Source organism: Schistocerca piceifrons, chromosome 4 (assembly GCF_021461385.2).
Source record: "Schistocerca piceifrons isolate TAMUIC-IGC-003096 chromosome 4, iqSchPice1.1, whole genome shotgun sequence".
Lineage (NCBI taxonomy): Eukaryota > Metazoa > Arthropoda > Insecta > Orthoptera > Acrididae > Schistocerca > Schistocerca piceifrons.
In genome coordinates this window covers 615,570,558-615,585,789 of record NC_060141.1, presented here as the reverse complement: position 1 = coordinate 615,585,789, position 15,232 = coordinate 615,570,558, and the positions used below count along the sequence as shown (strand labels likewise).

The 15,232-nt window shown below is 43.4% G+C and overlaps 1 protein-coding gene across 1 annotated transcript in view; it reads left to right on the top strand.

The window, feature by feature from the left end:
• LOC124796313 (semaphorin-5A) overlaps positions 1 to 15,232 on the top strand; it is a 666,040-nt gene that overhangs the window by 402,065 nt on the left and 248,743 nt on the right. The window contains exon 3 of the mRNA XM_047260440.1: positions 276 to 375. Coding sequence (XP_047116396.1) covers positions 276 to 375 — 100 coding nt within the window. The remainder of the gene's footprint in view (positions 1 to 275; positions 376 to 15,232) is intronic.

The following is a 15,232-nucleotide window of genomic DNA, read 5'->3' as shown; positions in this document are numbered from 1 at the left end:
AATAGATAGCCACCGCTCTACCCCCGCCCCCTTCAAGAGCCCCCTCCCCGTCCACCCTCCTCCCACAGTTCAGATCCTGGCTACGCTCTTGCTGTGAATATTACGCCGAAACGTTCCCGCCAAGGATGCTCGACGCGGCGTGTTGTCAACTTTACGCTCCACTGAAGGCTATTGCGAATGCCGCCACCGCGCCCGGTGCTTTATGAATCAGGTTTAAGGAGGTGTGTGTGTTTTGGCGTAGCTTGCGCGCTGACGGCCCGGCGTGTGTGTTGCAGACCTGCTGAGCGCGGCGGACCGGTTCAGCGACCCCGCGGGCCGCGACTTCTCGCAGCTGCTGTTCGACCCGGCGCGCCAGCAGCTCCTCGTGGGCGCCAGGTAAGGCCACACCTGTGTCCCTCGCCCCACCCTCAAGGTCACCCACTTTACATCACCGTTGTTTTCACTCGCCAACAGAAGGGTGGAGGCAGTAACTCGCAGAGGGAGGTCGCTCTAAAGTGATCGGCTGCCACCGGCGTCCAACTGCTGCTACTGTTAGCTCGTATCATCCTTCTGCATCCCTCCACCTTTTAATATTTTTTGTGGGATCTAAAATTTAAAAACCTCTCTCACACCGGCCTGATTTAGCTTCACTGATCAGGATAGTAAAAAACATGTGTATATTAAGGGAATTTTCATTCACAAAGGCTTATCACATTCACACAGTTCAATACTGTTCTATGCTGATTAAATTGAGCTTAACTTAAATTCCATAAGGCAGTGAAGCAATTTCGAAGTCTCGGTGCGACGAAAATTGTCAGTCGATCTCCTGAAAACATTTGTAATAATTATTAAATTTCGGTGATCCCTTGGGGAAGACCGGAGATCTGCTGGTAAGACCGTGTTAGCCTATTTATTGGAAGTAATAAGCTGGATATCTTGAGCATACAAAACGGCAGGTTCGTCCAGTGTAAATCAGTCGTTCCCCACTGATCCCGTGCAACACAGCGTAGTAAGCAGACACTGTCAATAATAACCAGTTAAATAATACGCGAACACACTTACTTTAGCTTAGTCCATGTATTAAATTCCTTCTCATACAGAATCTCATCAAGATGGCGACTAGCTCGACAATACATACATATACATCTTCGTTCTTTCACGGCTAATCGGCAAGATCCGAATCCTTCTTTTCATAAGAGAAAACATAGATAGCAGAGAAACTATTCCATGGAGTAAATGGACGCTCCAAGGAATAATAGGGCTTGAAACTACTTTGCATTGATAATCATCGTATATTAAAGTTTAGGAATCGGTAAGATAAGAAGAGATATTTCGGGATATGTACTGAGTTATGTAATTTATAAAATTTCTGAAAATATCGCGGAGAGACCGCAGCAAGAGACATTACATCCTCCCACACTTCAAATAGCCAGCGGCATATATGTATACACGGTTTTTAAATAAAGGTATTTGAAAATAAGAAAACATGGCCTCTAAAAAGCGTACAATAAACCTAGCTGATTTGATCCATTATAAATGGTTTTTGAAAGCCTGCGACTGTGGAAACAATAGGTTTGTTTATAAGTAAATAAAGCTTCTGCTACCAGTCCCGATTTTTCTTTATTTTACTTTTCGTAAGACGCGTTTCGAGAAATAATTCCCATTTTCAAGAGCGTTTTTTGTGTGTATTAAGCCATTTCTTTTGATGTTGTCAGTGTGTGTGAGTCTGCTTCATTTCGTTGACTTTTACTGCATACATAAATTTCGCATCTAACTTCACAAAAAGAATTGATACCCAACTAAAAATCGCGTGTTTCTTATTTATTGCAGTAAAAGTCAACGAAATGAAGCAGACTCACACACACTGACAACATCAAAATAAAATGGCTTAATACACACAAAAAACGCACTTGAAAATGGGAATTATTTCTCGAAACGCGTCGTGCGAAAAGTAAACTAAAGAAAAATCGTGACTGGTAGCAGAAGATTTACTTATTTATAAGCAAACCTATAATAAACCTAGCAATAGCAATGCATTTTCCATAGCACATAGCCAAAAGGGTAGGATAGGGGCGGGGGGGGGGGGGGGCGGCACTTAATGACAACCTTATAAAAATTTAAAAAAACAATATTCGTCAGTTGTTGTTGATTTATATTAATAAAGTACTTTTTAAAAAGGTGTCAATTTGTAAATGGGTTCCATAACCTGAAAATATCTTTTAGCTCACTCTTAACATATCGTCACACTTACAATACCAGCATCAGGAGGAGAAGAATGAGGGTTAAGGGGGGCGGACTTTATGATCACCACAAAAATATTTTAAATTCAAATTTAGATCGTTATTGTTGACTTTTACTCCCAAAATACCCTTTAAAGAGATATTGATGTGTAAGTAACGACCGGAACCTGGAAACACTGGGTATGGCAGTCATTGGAGAAACATTATGTAAATTGAAGGTGGGGAGGGGCAACAAGAGGAGAAAAATGAGGATTAGGGGCGGGGGTACTTTATGATCACCAAAAAAATATTTCAAATTCAAATTTCGATCGGTATTGTTGACTTTTACTCCCAAAATACCATTTAAAGAGATATTGATGTGTAAGTAACGACCGGAACCTGGAAACACTGGGTATGACAGTCATTGGAGAAATATAATGTAAATTGAAGGTGGGGAGGGGCAGCAGGAGGAGAAAAATGAGGATTGGGGGGGGGGGGGGTACTTTATGATCACCAAAAAAATATTTAAAATTAAAATTTAGATCGTTATTGTTGACTTTTACTCCCAAAATACCCTTTAAAGAGATATTGATGTGTAAGTAACGACCGGAACCTGGAAACACTGGGTATGACAGTCATTGGAGAAATATAATGTAAATTGAAGGTGGGGAGGGGAGAATGGAAAGGAAAGGAAAGGAAAGAGAAGGAATTATCGATATCAGCTGTTTCGGAACTTTACGCGAAAGCAGCAGCGAAAAGTGAAAATTTGTACCGGGCCTGGACTCAACGCAGGATCTCCCGCTTACTAGGCAGGTGTGTTAACCACTGCACCACCTGGACACAGAGTTTATCGCAATTGCGCGGACTATGCCCGCGCACCTCCCGGCCGACCCACACTTCCACCGAGCGCTACCTATCCGCATTTCCCGTCCGTGTCCTCCATGCTCGCTACTTCGAGATTTCCACAGGAGGTCGAACGTAACTTTGCATTCGAACTGAAGGTTGTGGATTCATTGCTCATCGAGGCAAATGAACTGTATGAACGAGTGGTGTCTGTTCTTTTGGACATGTCCGTAAAAAATAGACACAACGCCTTCATATATCACTGCAGAAAGTGACATCTACACTCCTGGAAATTGAAATAAGAACACCGTGAATTCATTGTCCCAGGAAGGGGAAACTTTATTGACACATTCCTGGGGTCAGATACATCACATGATCACACTGACAGAACCACGGGCACATAGACACAGGCAACAGAGCATGCACAATGTCTGCACTAGTACAGTGTATACCCACCTTTCGCAGCAATGCAGGCTGCTATTCTCCCATGGAGACGATCGTAGAGATGCTGGATGTAGTCCTGTGGAACGGCTTGCCATGCCATTTCCACCTGGCGCCTCAGTTGGACCAGCGTTCGTGCTGGACGTGCAGACCGCGTTAGACGACGCTTCATCCAGTCCCAAACATGCTCAATGGGGGGCAGATCCGGAGATCTTGCTGGCCAGGGTAGTTGACTTACACCTTCTAGAGCACGTTGGGTGGCACGGGATACATGCGGACGTGCATTGTCCTGTTGGAACAGCAAGTTCCCTTGCCGGTCTAGGAATGGTAGAACGATGGGTTCGATGACGGTTTGGATGTACCGTGCACTATTCAGTGTCCCCTCGACGATCACCAGTAGTGTACGGCCAGTGTAGGAGATCGCTCCCCACACCATGATGCCGGGTGTTGGCCCTGTGTGCCTCGGTCGTATGCAGTCCTGATTGTGGCGCTCACCTGCGCGGCGCCAAACACGCATACGACCATCATTGGCACCAAGGCAGAAGCGACTCTCATCGCTGAAGACGACACGTCTCCATTCGTCCCTCCATTCACGCCTGTCGCGACACCACTGGAGGCGGGCTGCACGATGTTGGGGCGTGAGCGGAAGACGGCCTAACGGTGTGCGGGACCGTAGCCCAGCTTCATGGAGACGGTTGCGAATGGTCCTCGCCGATACCCCAGGAGCAACAGTGTCCCTAATTTGCTGGGAAGTGGCGGTGCGGTCCCCTACGGCACTGCGTAGGATCCTACGGTCTTGGCGTGCATCCGTGCGTCGCCGCGGTCCGGTCCCAGGTCGACGGGCACGTGCACCTTCCGCCGACCACTGGCGACAAAATCGATGTACTGTGGAGACCTCACGCCCCACGTGTTGAGCAATTCGGCGGTACGTCCACCCGGCCTCCCGCATGCCCACTATACGCCCTCGCTCAAAGTCCGTCAACTGCACATACGGTTCACGTCCACGCTGTCGCGGCATGCTACCAGTGTTAAAGACTGCGATGGAGCTCCGTATGCCACGGCAAACTGGCTGACACTGACGGCGGCGGTGCACAAATGCTGCGCAGCTAGCGCCATTCGACGGCCAAACCGCGGTTCCTGGTGTGTCCGCTGTGCCGTGCGTGTGATCATTGCTTGTACAGCCCTCTCGCAGTGTCCGGAGCAAGTATGGTGGGTCTGACACACCGGTGTCAATGTGTTCTTTTTTCCATTTCCAGGAGTGTATTATTACGGCTTAAATTCTTAAGTTACGTTTAAGTGAAAATTTTAAAACGTATAAAAATCTGTTAAAGAATTAATTAAAAACTATAAATATTTTTTCAGACCTTCAAAAAATAAAGTAATTGACTAGATTACAGTATTTTCGAAAGGTCTGGATAAAGTACCCCTTCACCCTCCCCCGTTGGTACTGCTAGGTTTACAACCTATGAGCAGTTATTCATCTTGGCTGCTGTCAAACACATATTTCTGTTACGCGGACAGTATATCGTGGCAGTCGGCCGTGACCATAAACAAACGAGAACTTCTACAGCCCGAGGCGAGAGGAGCGGCGCGGGGAAATAAGCCCCGGCTCCATCTCGAAGGGCTGTCATCCTACATTCGCGTTCTGTGCTTCAACGAAAGCAGAACTGACATATCGGTCATGGGAATCCTCATTTCTCTTGTTATGGTGAGAGTCGCATACGAATCCCTTTATGCTCCAGCATTCGCCTCTTCAGTCATTTCAAAACAAGAGAAAAGCAACTTCCTGGCAGATTAAAACTGTGTGCCGGACCGAGACTCGAACTCGGGACCTTTGCCTTTCGCACTTGCCCGCGAAAGGCAAAGGTCCCGAGTTCGAGTCTCGGTCCGGCACACAGTTTGCCTTTCGCACTTGCCCGCGAAAGGCAAAGGTCCCGAGTTCGAGTCTCGGTCCGGCACACAGTTTTAATCTGCCACGAAGTTTGATATCAGCGCACACTCCGCTACAGAGTGAAAATCTCATTCAAGAGAAAAGCAATCTGCAACACAAGGTAAGTTGGAGTAACAAAGCATCTGACAGTGACTACAGCGCCATTGTGTGCTGCGGTTGGCAGTGGTAGTTCAGGCCCGCCCTCTGTCGGTAATAACGCAACCACAGTTCAAAACACTTCCCCGCCTCAGACTGCCGCGATATAACCACCATATACCACTCCAAGCTCTTAGACCCTAGCTATTACGAACGGAGTAATACTAAGGGCAGATGTGCGCCACAGACTTAAACCGTACGTTGTTTCGAAGGCTGCACCCCCATGTCAGATGCTACCAAAACATTATCAGACTATTGTTAACAACACAGCATCTGGAAGGCATTTTCAGATGTTCTTCTGGTCTTAACTGCACATTTTTTCCAACAATACGACAAATTTCGTCGAATTAATGTAACTTTCCTATAGTGAAATGTTACGAATAACCAAGAAATGTTACGAAAAAGCTGTTTTTTTTTTTTTTTTAATTTAATCCAGCATTTTCCTTAGTACGGACTGACGAAACGTTCTCGATCGATGTCCTCTTCACGAAACTGGTGAGAATTTATTTTGAGATGCTTAGTCGGTTTCCAAACTTTCCTTCTCACAGGTTTCGCCCAAAGAGCTTTTCGAGTTGAACTGACAGTAAAACTAAAGTCAAATGACAAAAATAAAACCACTACAGTAAAAATAAAAAGCGCAACCAAAATTAATGTATACAAAAGAAAATATCGCTTACGAATGAAATGTGATTGCTTTACACTTTACACTCTAATCGGCCATTACGTAAACCACGTGGTTCAACCAAATTGCATCAGTACTATTTATATCGTCGCAGTCTGTCCCGTGAATTGTTGCCGTTTTATTTACTACGCTAAATTAACATTGTAATCGTGTGCCAGCGAAACTAAAACTAGCGACAACTGGCGCATAGTTCCGTACACCCGGGATCTGCCATTTACATAGGAGGATCATGCTCTGAATAAATCAGGAGACTCCTGGCAATGGTTCGAGCCACGTATGTCAAGTTGACCAACGTCTGGAAAGGGGCACACACATTATATGCAACAGCAACCTGTGCTTGTCAGTTATTCTACCTTCTTGTCCCTGTAAAGGAAGAAATATCAAAATATACGGCAGGAATTGGAAGTTTTTGTGTACCTGCGTATACTCCGAATTTGGAGGAAGAAATACTGCACAAATTCTTCTAGTTCTTATGCTGCGACAGCTTATCTGTAGTGCTGGTAGTTGCCTTATGATTCCAGAAGCTGTGTAACTTAAATTGCAACTCCGGTGCTGTCTCACTAACCCCGGGATTTGTATGTTTAAAACACTTGCCACAAATATCAGCTACTGCATATCTTTTTTATCGCGCTTTCAGTGTTGAACTTCACTTTGACAAAAATTTTGCTGGATAGGAAATAACCTACCTTACATGGCGATAGTGTGTCGTTATCATTACAATTTTCAAAAAGCCAGCTGTTCAGCTGTTGTCTTGCAGCCGGCCGGTGTGGCCGCGCGGTTAAAGGCGCTACAGTCTGGAACCGCGCGACCGCTACGGTCGCAGGTTCGAATCCTGCCTCGGGCATGGATGTGTGTGATGTCCTTAGGTTAGTTAGGTTTAAGTAGTTCTAAGTTCTAGGGGACTGATGACCTTAGAAGTTAAGTCCCATAGTGCTCAGAGCCATTTTTTGTTGTTGTCTTGCATGACTTAAACGTTCGGAAATTGGGGCGGGTGACAGTTCACAATATGACATAACTTGGAATCGTTTGCCTTGATGGGGATTAGATTTTCAGACCTTATTGTATCTTACACAGGAAGTGCATTAAATCAAAGCATTGAATTAAATCATGCATTCAATTAAATTATGCATTCAATTAAATCTCAAAAATAAAGATTTAGTTTTAAAAATAGAATTGGAAAATATTAATATCACGATAGGAAAAAGCAACCGGTGATAGTAACATTCATCAGTGACGAACACGACTTGTCCTGAAGCGTAACTATCTCCATTTATTCGAAAGGTACAGTTGTTCCTCCTGTATTATGCTATTCGTTTTTTCCGACTGCAAATTCCTCTTCTGAATGATATCATAAAATAACAAGGAAAATCGAATCGGATATCTTCACTAAAGTTGTACCGAAAAAATTATTAATATTTTAGGAAGTTTATCAGCGTCCTCTATCCATACCCTCAAGCGCAAATCGTAATTTCGTGGATCATCAATCTCTTATTCGCGTTTATTTCGGGAACTGCCCACCGTGAAGCTGTAACGGTAGTTCTGATGAGCAGAAATGTTTACTGATGACCGCTCGCGCGATTTTGAATTAAAACAACGGTGTGTGTCGAAATGGCAACAAGTTGTCTGTTTTCGTTGCACGCACTTAACTTTGGAGTGTTTTGTTTGCAAGTTAGTAATACTAAATTTCGATATATCTTTATATACACTTTATATTATTCTGTACACTGTAGAGTGTGACAATGTGTAACCTAGGTAAATACAGCGGGAATGGTAAACTACCGCAACGGTGCGTTCGGGTTGTATCGGACAAAACGTATAGCATAAAAACTTAAGTTTTATGGTTTTTATCTTTGACAGGCAAGCATCGAGAAGTCCGAACATAAATGGGATGAAAATAACTTGAAGGAAGCCGTAGAAAAAGTCAGACTTCTTGACGATCAGAGAAGCTAGCAAGAAATACTGTTCCAAAAAGTGCATTAGGAGATATGTTTTAAGATTTACAAGGAGGTGGCCATAAAACATTCGGTAATGAACAGAAATCTGTATCGTAAGACCGTCTTAAAATTTTAGATAGCCAACTTATGTCTTTGAGTAAAGAAGAGGTCTTAAATCTATAGTACAAATATGCAGAGCGATTGAAAATAAATCATTGGTTTAATAAGACAAAAATGAAAGCGGGTTAAGGCTTCTGCTATGTTTTTATAAAAAGACACGAAGACGTAAGTCTTAAGCTATAGCCGTATGAGCTCCAATTAAAACTTTTTTGTAACAAAAATGACTTCTTTACGAATTAAAATTTTGTGTCCCATACAACCCTCGAAAATTTTAAACGACCAAAATGTAAAGGGCGGAAAAACATAAAAAAAATCAACTGACATATGTCTTTATGAGCTCGACTGTTATCGTTTAACATGAAGAATGATCCAATACTGACTCCCTCGCCCTTAATTCTCTGTCTGCAGAGAAGTATAACTGATTTAAAAGGTTGGGATTGTGGTTGTTTGGGGGAGGAGACCAAACAGCGAGGTCATCGGTCTCATCACATTAGGGAAGGAAGTTGACCGTGCCCTTTCAAACGAACCATCCCGGCATTTGTCTGGAGCGATTGAGGGAAATCACGGAAAACCTAAATCAGGATGGCCGGACGCGGTATTGAACCGTTGTCCTCCCGAATGCGAGTCCAGTGTGCTAACCACTGCGCCACCTCGCTCATGTGCAGAGAACAATGTTGCAGTTAGGAATATTCTCCGTGTAACTACAGATATGTGGAAGTTTTTGCGCTAGTGAATGACACAGCTTTCTAATTAAAGCTCATTACTGTGTGAGGGCGTCATAGAGAAACCTGTGTGCGAATGTGGTAACGACAGCAGCGGTTTAACAACTGCCAATTTGCAGAGTTCGGCTCTGGTGATGAGTACTATGCGCACAGTGTCACTAGCAGTTAAGGTGCAAGCCTTTCACTTTTACGCCTGAAAACGACAGTCACGAACACCGTTTATATCAGACTTAACAGCGGTTACTCTTATTGCTTTGTGAAACCGTCCGGGTAACAAGTTACCACGTGCTTTCCTAACTTCCTGTGGCGCCTGGGAACAAGGATATTAAAAGCAATGAAGACTGTCATTGACACACTCTTAACAAATCGTAATTTATAAACAGTTCTCTGCAACAACATCTCACTTACGGATGCAGCATTTTTACAACTGGGAAATCTTGTTCAACTTTAGGGCAATTATACTTGAACTTGTGCGTCGTATCTTTCTTGAAGCCTGAAAAAATTTAGGGATTTAAGAAAATGTTATGGACATTCTTTTAATGAGGTGTACGGACATTTTTCGCACTCAAAACAACACATATGTCCTCATAAGATAGATTTATATATAATAGGAATGGCGGTCAAATGGCTTTTATACGTTGAATTTTTGTAGTCCTCATTTGCGTGTTATATTACGGTATGTTGATAATTTTTACTTTGGGACCTTCTAATTACAACCGAATGAAACACAGTTTTCGTGCCATACGCGTTTCGCCTTTATTTTTTGCAAAGAATCTTCAGTGGCCTGTAATGTGTACATATTTTTGTTTATAGTATTTGGTTTATATTTTGTGACTATATATAAAGTTACAAACAGTTCTGGTATTTGGCTTGTCTATGTCGTAGTAATAACTTAAAATTACCATTTCTCACAAAGAAAGAGCTCCAGTAAACAAAAAATACTGATGATCATAACGGTCTCTTACTTTTCTTTTTCAATACAGGACGCGGCGGTTCTTTATTGTTCAAATATGGCAACTGAGAAGGCCAGTGAATTCTGTTATTTGATCTTCAGGCTCATGAAATCATTGTAGAAGAGTATGACGACGTCAGTGGCGCATTCTGGAGATGTACTACGTTTCACACTCTCACAGCCAATCGCTGAGTCTGTCCTGAAATGCCAGTGTTATTGAGATTGAATGCAGTCAAAACTATCTCTATCCACATAGTCAAAATAAGAGTCCAAAGTCTAAACTACAGCAAAAAAAGTATCTCTTTTTCTGGACGTGCAAGTACGTGCATTTTACTCTGCAGGAGTTGCTCGCTTGGCAGAGCATTGAAGTCTCTTTTTCTTAACAGGTCTTCTATTATGTGACATAATTGCGTCGCGTAGTGTAAGGTCACGTACGGTTACGCAGCTGTATCACACAATGGAAGAACAGCAAGAACAGAGATTAAGTCGCAGTTGACACTGTGGCGGTTAGGGATGTCGTTAGTCTGCATTTTTACGAGAGCTTCCCAAGTTCCAGGTTCACTGAGAGTAGTTGCAAACCGATATTGGAACTTACGCTCTGGTTACTGATTCGCGTTTTCGTCTCAAATACAGAATTACGGGAAGCGAGAATAAATATATATGTTAAATATGAAGAGATACTCTCGTAGCAAATTACAATGAATCTACCAATTAAATCGAAACAGCTCAGTGTATCTCTGATGAACTAAATGCTAAAAGATGTAGAATACTACAGTTTTGCCTTATTGACCTAGCCCTCGCAACCAGGGTCTTAAACTCATATGTTGACAGAATGTTGTAAAATATAGAAACAGTGTTGACTCTGAATCTCTGAATACATCATTCATAGAACAACTTTTGAAACAAGAACTGTCTGTGCTTCTCTATTCGAAAAGTATTATTCAGCAGATATCGTAGGGACAAATGTATCCATCCATTTTATTTTCATTTGCCGACCAATGTGTCGGCTAAAGCTGAACTGTGTCTAAATTCTTTTACTGTATGGTCCAGCCTCAGACGGTGTACAAACAATGTCAGTAGCAAGAGTTCAAGTATTTGACGCCATTCTTACTCAGTTGCTACCTCAGTTATAAGGGGTGATCAAATAATTTCCATTCTAAGGCTGTACAGACCAGAACATGTAAGCTAAGCAGGGAAAATCGTCCTGAGCGTTGAGGCAGTCATCCCACCGACACGCCAGGTTGAAGATGCGTCTCTGCTAAAACACCGTGTCTGTGCTGCTGCGTGAAGAAGTCCGTAGCAACCTGTTGCATGTCATCGTCCGACAGGAATTGTCGACCCTTCGAGGCCTTTTTTTAAGGGAGCGGAGGCGTTATAATTACGTGGGGATTTGCGATACAGGGACGAGCGTTATCATGAAGCAGCAGCGCCCCTTGTCGCACGGAACTTGGCGCACCATTCCACAATGGTGGTTTCCGACAGAGATGTTGCATATCTACTGATGTTTGTCCTTCAGCAAGCAAGAAAAGAATACCAGCACTATGGTCCTGTTTGGACGCATTTGGTAATAACGTCACCATAGTTCACGTTTCCGCATTTACCGCAGGCGCGTCGGATAGACATTAATACCACACTGATCCCTGGTCTACATATCGGAGCTTATATACCCAGATCGGAGTCGCGCTACGTTGTATATATGCTGCAGCTACACCACAAACGGAAAATTTTTGATCGTCCCTTGTATGTTATCGTTTTAATAATAAAAATCACGTCTTCTGCAAGTGAATGTTTAGTTTCTTTCCAAGCGAATATGTTTCACCCGTAAGGTATCATCACCATAATGTAAAGGAAATTATTTATTTACACATTCTTAGTGGGAGATCTGTAGTGTTTCTTGGCAGCACATGTAAATACGTGGTTTGATTTATCACTTATTCTCAATTTTCTATTCTTTTCGTGTATCCACTGGTTCTTATGTAAGCACAAGAGGCACACAGTACAGGTTTCATACATTTCACTGTACACAACCCTTCCTGTTGTAAGTGGCACATGCCTTCTTCACTTGCTGTAGGGTTGACTGAGAGATCATGGTAGCTGAGCTGTAAAGAAGCGAAGTACGTTCTCCTACAAACAAAATAAACGTTGTTCTGAAAGACGGATATTTTTTATCTATGTGATAAAAATTTATATCAACACCAGTTTAGGCTCATTAACAAGTCACCAAAAGATGATCTGAATACCTTACCTAGTAACTCATCATAGTACAACAGAAGATGCCAAATGTTCGTGTGTGAATGTCTAAGGGACCAAACTGCTGAGGTCATCGGTCCCCAGACTCAGACACTACTTAAACTAACTTATGCTAAGAACAACACACACACCCATGCCTGAGGGAGGACTCGAACCTCCGATGGGAGGGGCCGTGCAGCAGAAGATGCCACATTTAAGCACTCTCCTCACCTGTTCAATTGAAGACATGTGTGGAAAAGTGGGCTAACCCTCAAATGTAAAAACGTAAGTGTTTCCATCTGTTGCTGGGTACAGGTTGGTCTCACCCTTAAATATTACATAGGGTGGAAACCAATGCCAATTTAGATAGTTCCCGTATTCAGCAACAGATGGCAACACTTATCTCCAAGATTTTACATTTGAGGGTTGGCCCATCTTTCTGCACATGTCTTAGTTGAACTGTGTGTGGTTCCCATGGAACATATTGAAGTCATCCGATAACTTATTGAGAAGTCGCAACTGTTAATGATAATATTTGTGTGACACTAACACAATATACGATTTTCGTTATGACACGGTTCCCCCAACGCAATATTCTTTCTCTACAACTACGTCTATATCTCAACAGATCCTCGAGCGCTATGCACTCCGCCTCGCCTTCCATATACGCCTCCCGTCCCTCATGTGGATCCTCTATGGCCTGACTCCTTTCACCCATATGCTCCTATTACTCGAACACGTCTGCATCCTCTACAGCTCCTGCCAACTTGATCCCCCTCATCCCCTGGTTGTTCCTCTCCTCTCCAACCCCCGCCCGCTGCCGCGCCTTCACCATTGTGTCCCCCCTACCGTCCACCTCTACAGCCTTCATCTCTTTTCCCGAGGTGGCTTCCGTCAACTCCCCCTCCCGGATGATGCCTTCTCTCCCTCCATTTATCCCTCCTATCAACTATGATCCTCATTTCCCCTTCCTCCCTCTGTCCTTTTCCCGGGCTCCCTGCCCCCTTCCATCCTGTTTCTTTTTTTTCTCCACCTACCCTCTCTTTGACTCCTTTCTCTCTCCCAAGTCCTTTTACTTTCCCCTCCACTGCCCCTTCTCGCATCCGTCATGCCTCCCTCCCCTTTTTCTGTGCCCTCTTCCTCGGCTGCAACCCCTTTCTCCCTCATCTGTCCGGGTCCTCCCCCCCCCCCCCCCCCCGATACCCCTATGCCTTCATACCCTCTAGTGCAGAGTTTTCCGTGAGTGTTCAGTGTTGTGCGTCCCCATTTTAAAGTGTTGCTAACAGAAACCATACTATCGCCGTGTTTTTTAATTGTGTCTGTCCAGTTCCTTAGTGTTTTTAATCCGCATCATTGACCCCTTTGTTTTTTATATTTTCTTCACAACTTTTTCGCCATGCACTAGTTATAAACAGTCACCAGTTTAGCACCTCTTTTTATTGTTATATCTCCTCATTATGTTTTTTAGCTTTATCTGTAGGCTGCAGAGCGGCGTATTACGCTGCTGCCAGCCCGCCCCCTCTCTATGGGGGGGGGGGGGGGGAGGAATTGAAATACAATAAAGAAAAAAATAGTCTATACTTCTGATACCTGTATCATTTCTGTGTGAATTTTTCCCTATTTCATTAGAATAAGAACGCACGCCATACGGGGATTTCGACGCCAAGGAGGCTTGCTTGCAGTGAGCGTGAAAGCGCTCCGCCGCAGTGAGGGAAGGCCTCCGTTGACGGTCTCGTGTGGGCTGCTGGAACCGGTTGCTCAACGCCCTGTCCTTGTTTGCACCTGTTCTATCGCTGTCGTCGATACGGGCTAATGGCTTCTACAGACTGACAGCTCTTTAAAGATTAATAAAAGTATAGTCAACATAACGCGATAATCTTCACCCGTACACCTAATTTCAGTTGCGTACAAGAAGCCGAAATCACGCGGCTCTACTATTCGACCAACGTGTACGAACGTCAAGTTTTCTATTTTGTTCATTCCGGTCCGGGACCACAACAGACTAAGTTCTAACTTATCTGATGAAGACTTGAGGCATTAATGGAGGAACCATTAGGCATTCGTCTGGAATTGTTTTGTCAAGACAATACCAACCAGTGTTACCAGTTTGGTATCGGAACCCAACTTCTTTCGATTTTGATTAATCTATTTTCAAATAATTTTCGCCATCCTTCCGTCTACAAAGGGCCAGTCTTCCTGCAAAAGGTTCAACAAAGAAAGAGATTGCGAGGCGAAACAAGACCATCGAGCATACACACTGATTTCAGCTGTGCCAGCTCCCTGTTGTGTATCGTTTAACAGGACACACGGTCACTCTTGTCCTCGTCATCAGTGTTAGTACTACGTTGATAATTATCTCCCCCCCCCCCAAAAAAAAATATTGTTTCTTTGTTTACACACACACACACTCGAGTAAATAACAGTGAAAATTTAGATTCATTCTACGTTAGTATCACAACATGGTAAGAAATCGGAATTCGTCAACTATATCGCTGAAATTAACATTGACATCCTGAAAGAAATGTGGTATTCAGTTCATGCTCACTTACAGAATTGTCACCCTCAGGTGACCGCATTCATAAGCTAGTTTGAAGATTAATATTAGTTTTGTCTTGGAATTTTTTTTTTTTTCGAACAGTGTGACACTGTGCTTGCTGTCCGCTTAAGATTCTCAAGACAAAATGAAATTCTGACGTAATACTGAATGGTTAGATTTGTTTCATCTGCACCGATACCGTTCACCTGTTATCTCCAGACCTTCTTTCAGAAGATATCTTTTTTATCTATAGCGCTGTTTGGGGTATAAGTGCAGAAATTTCTGTTGATCACTAAGGACCGTGTGCTGAACAACTTTGCATCAGTATTAACTTCGCTTGCAGACTAATGATCATAGCTATTACAAATAGTAGGTTTTTAGGCTGCTTAGTAAGACTTTAATGTTTACTTCTCCCACGACATCAGGCCAGATACTGAAGTGGGGATGTATGGACGCAGAACGGCCAAGTCTATAGTGACAGGCATTGCC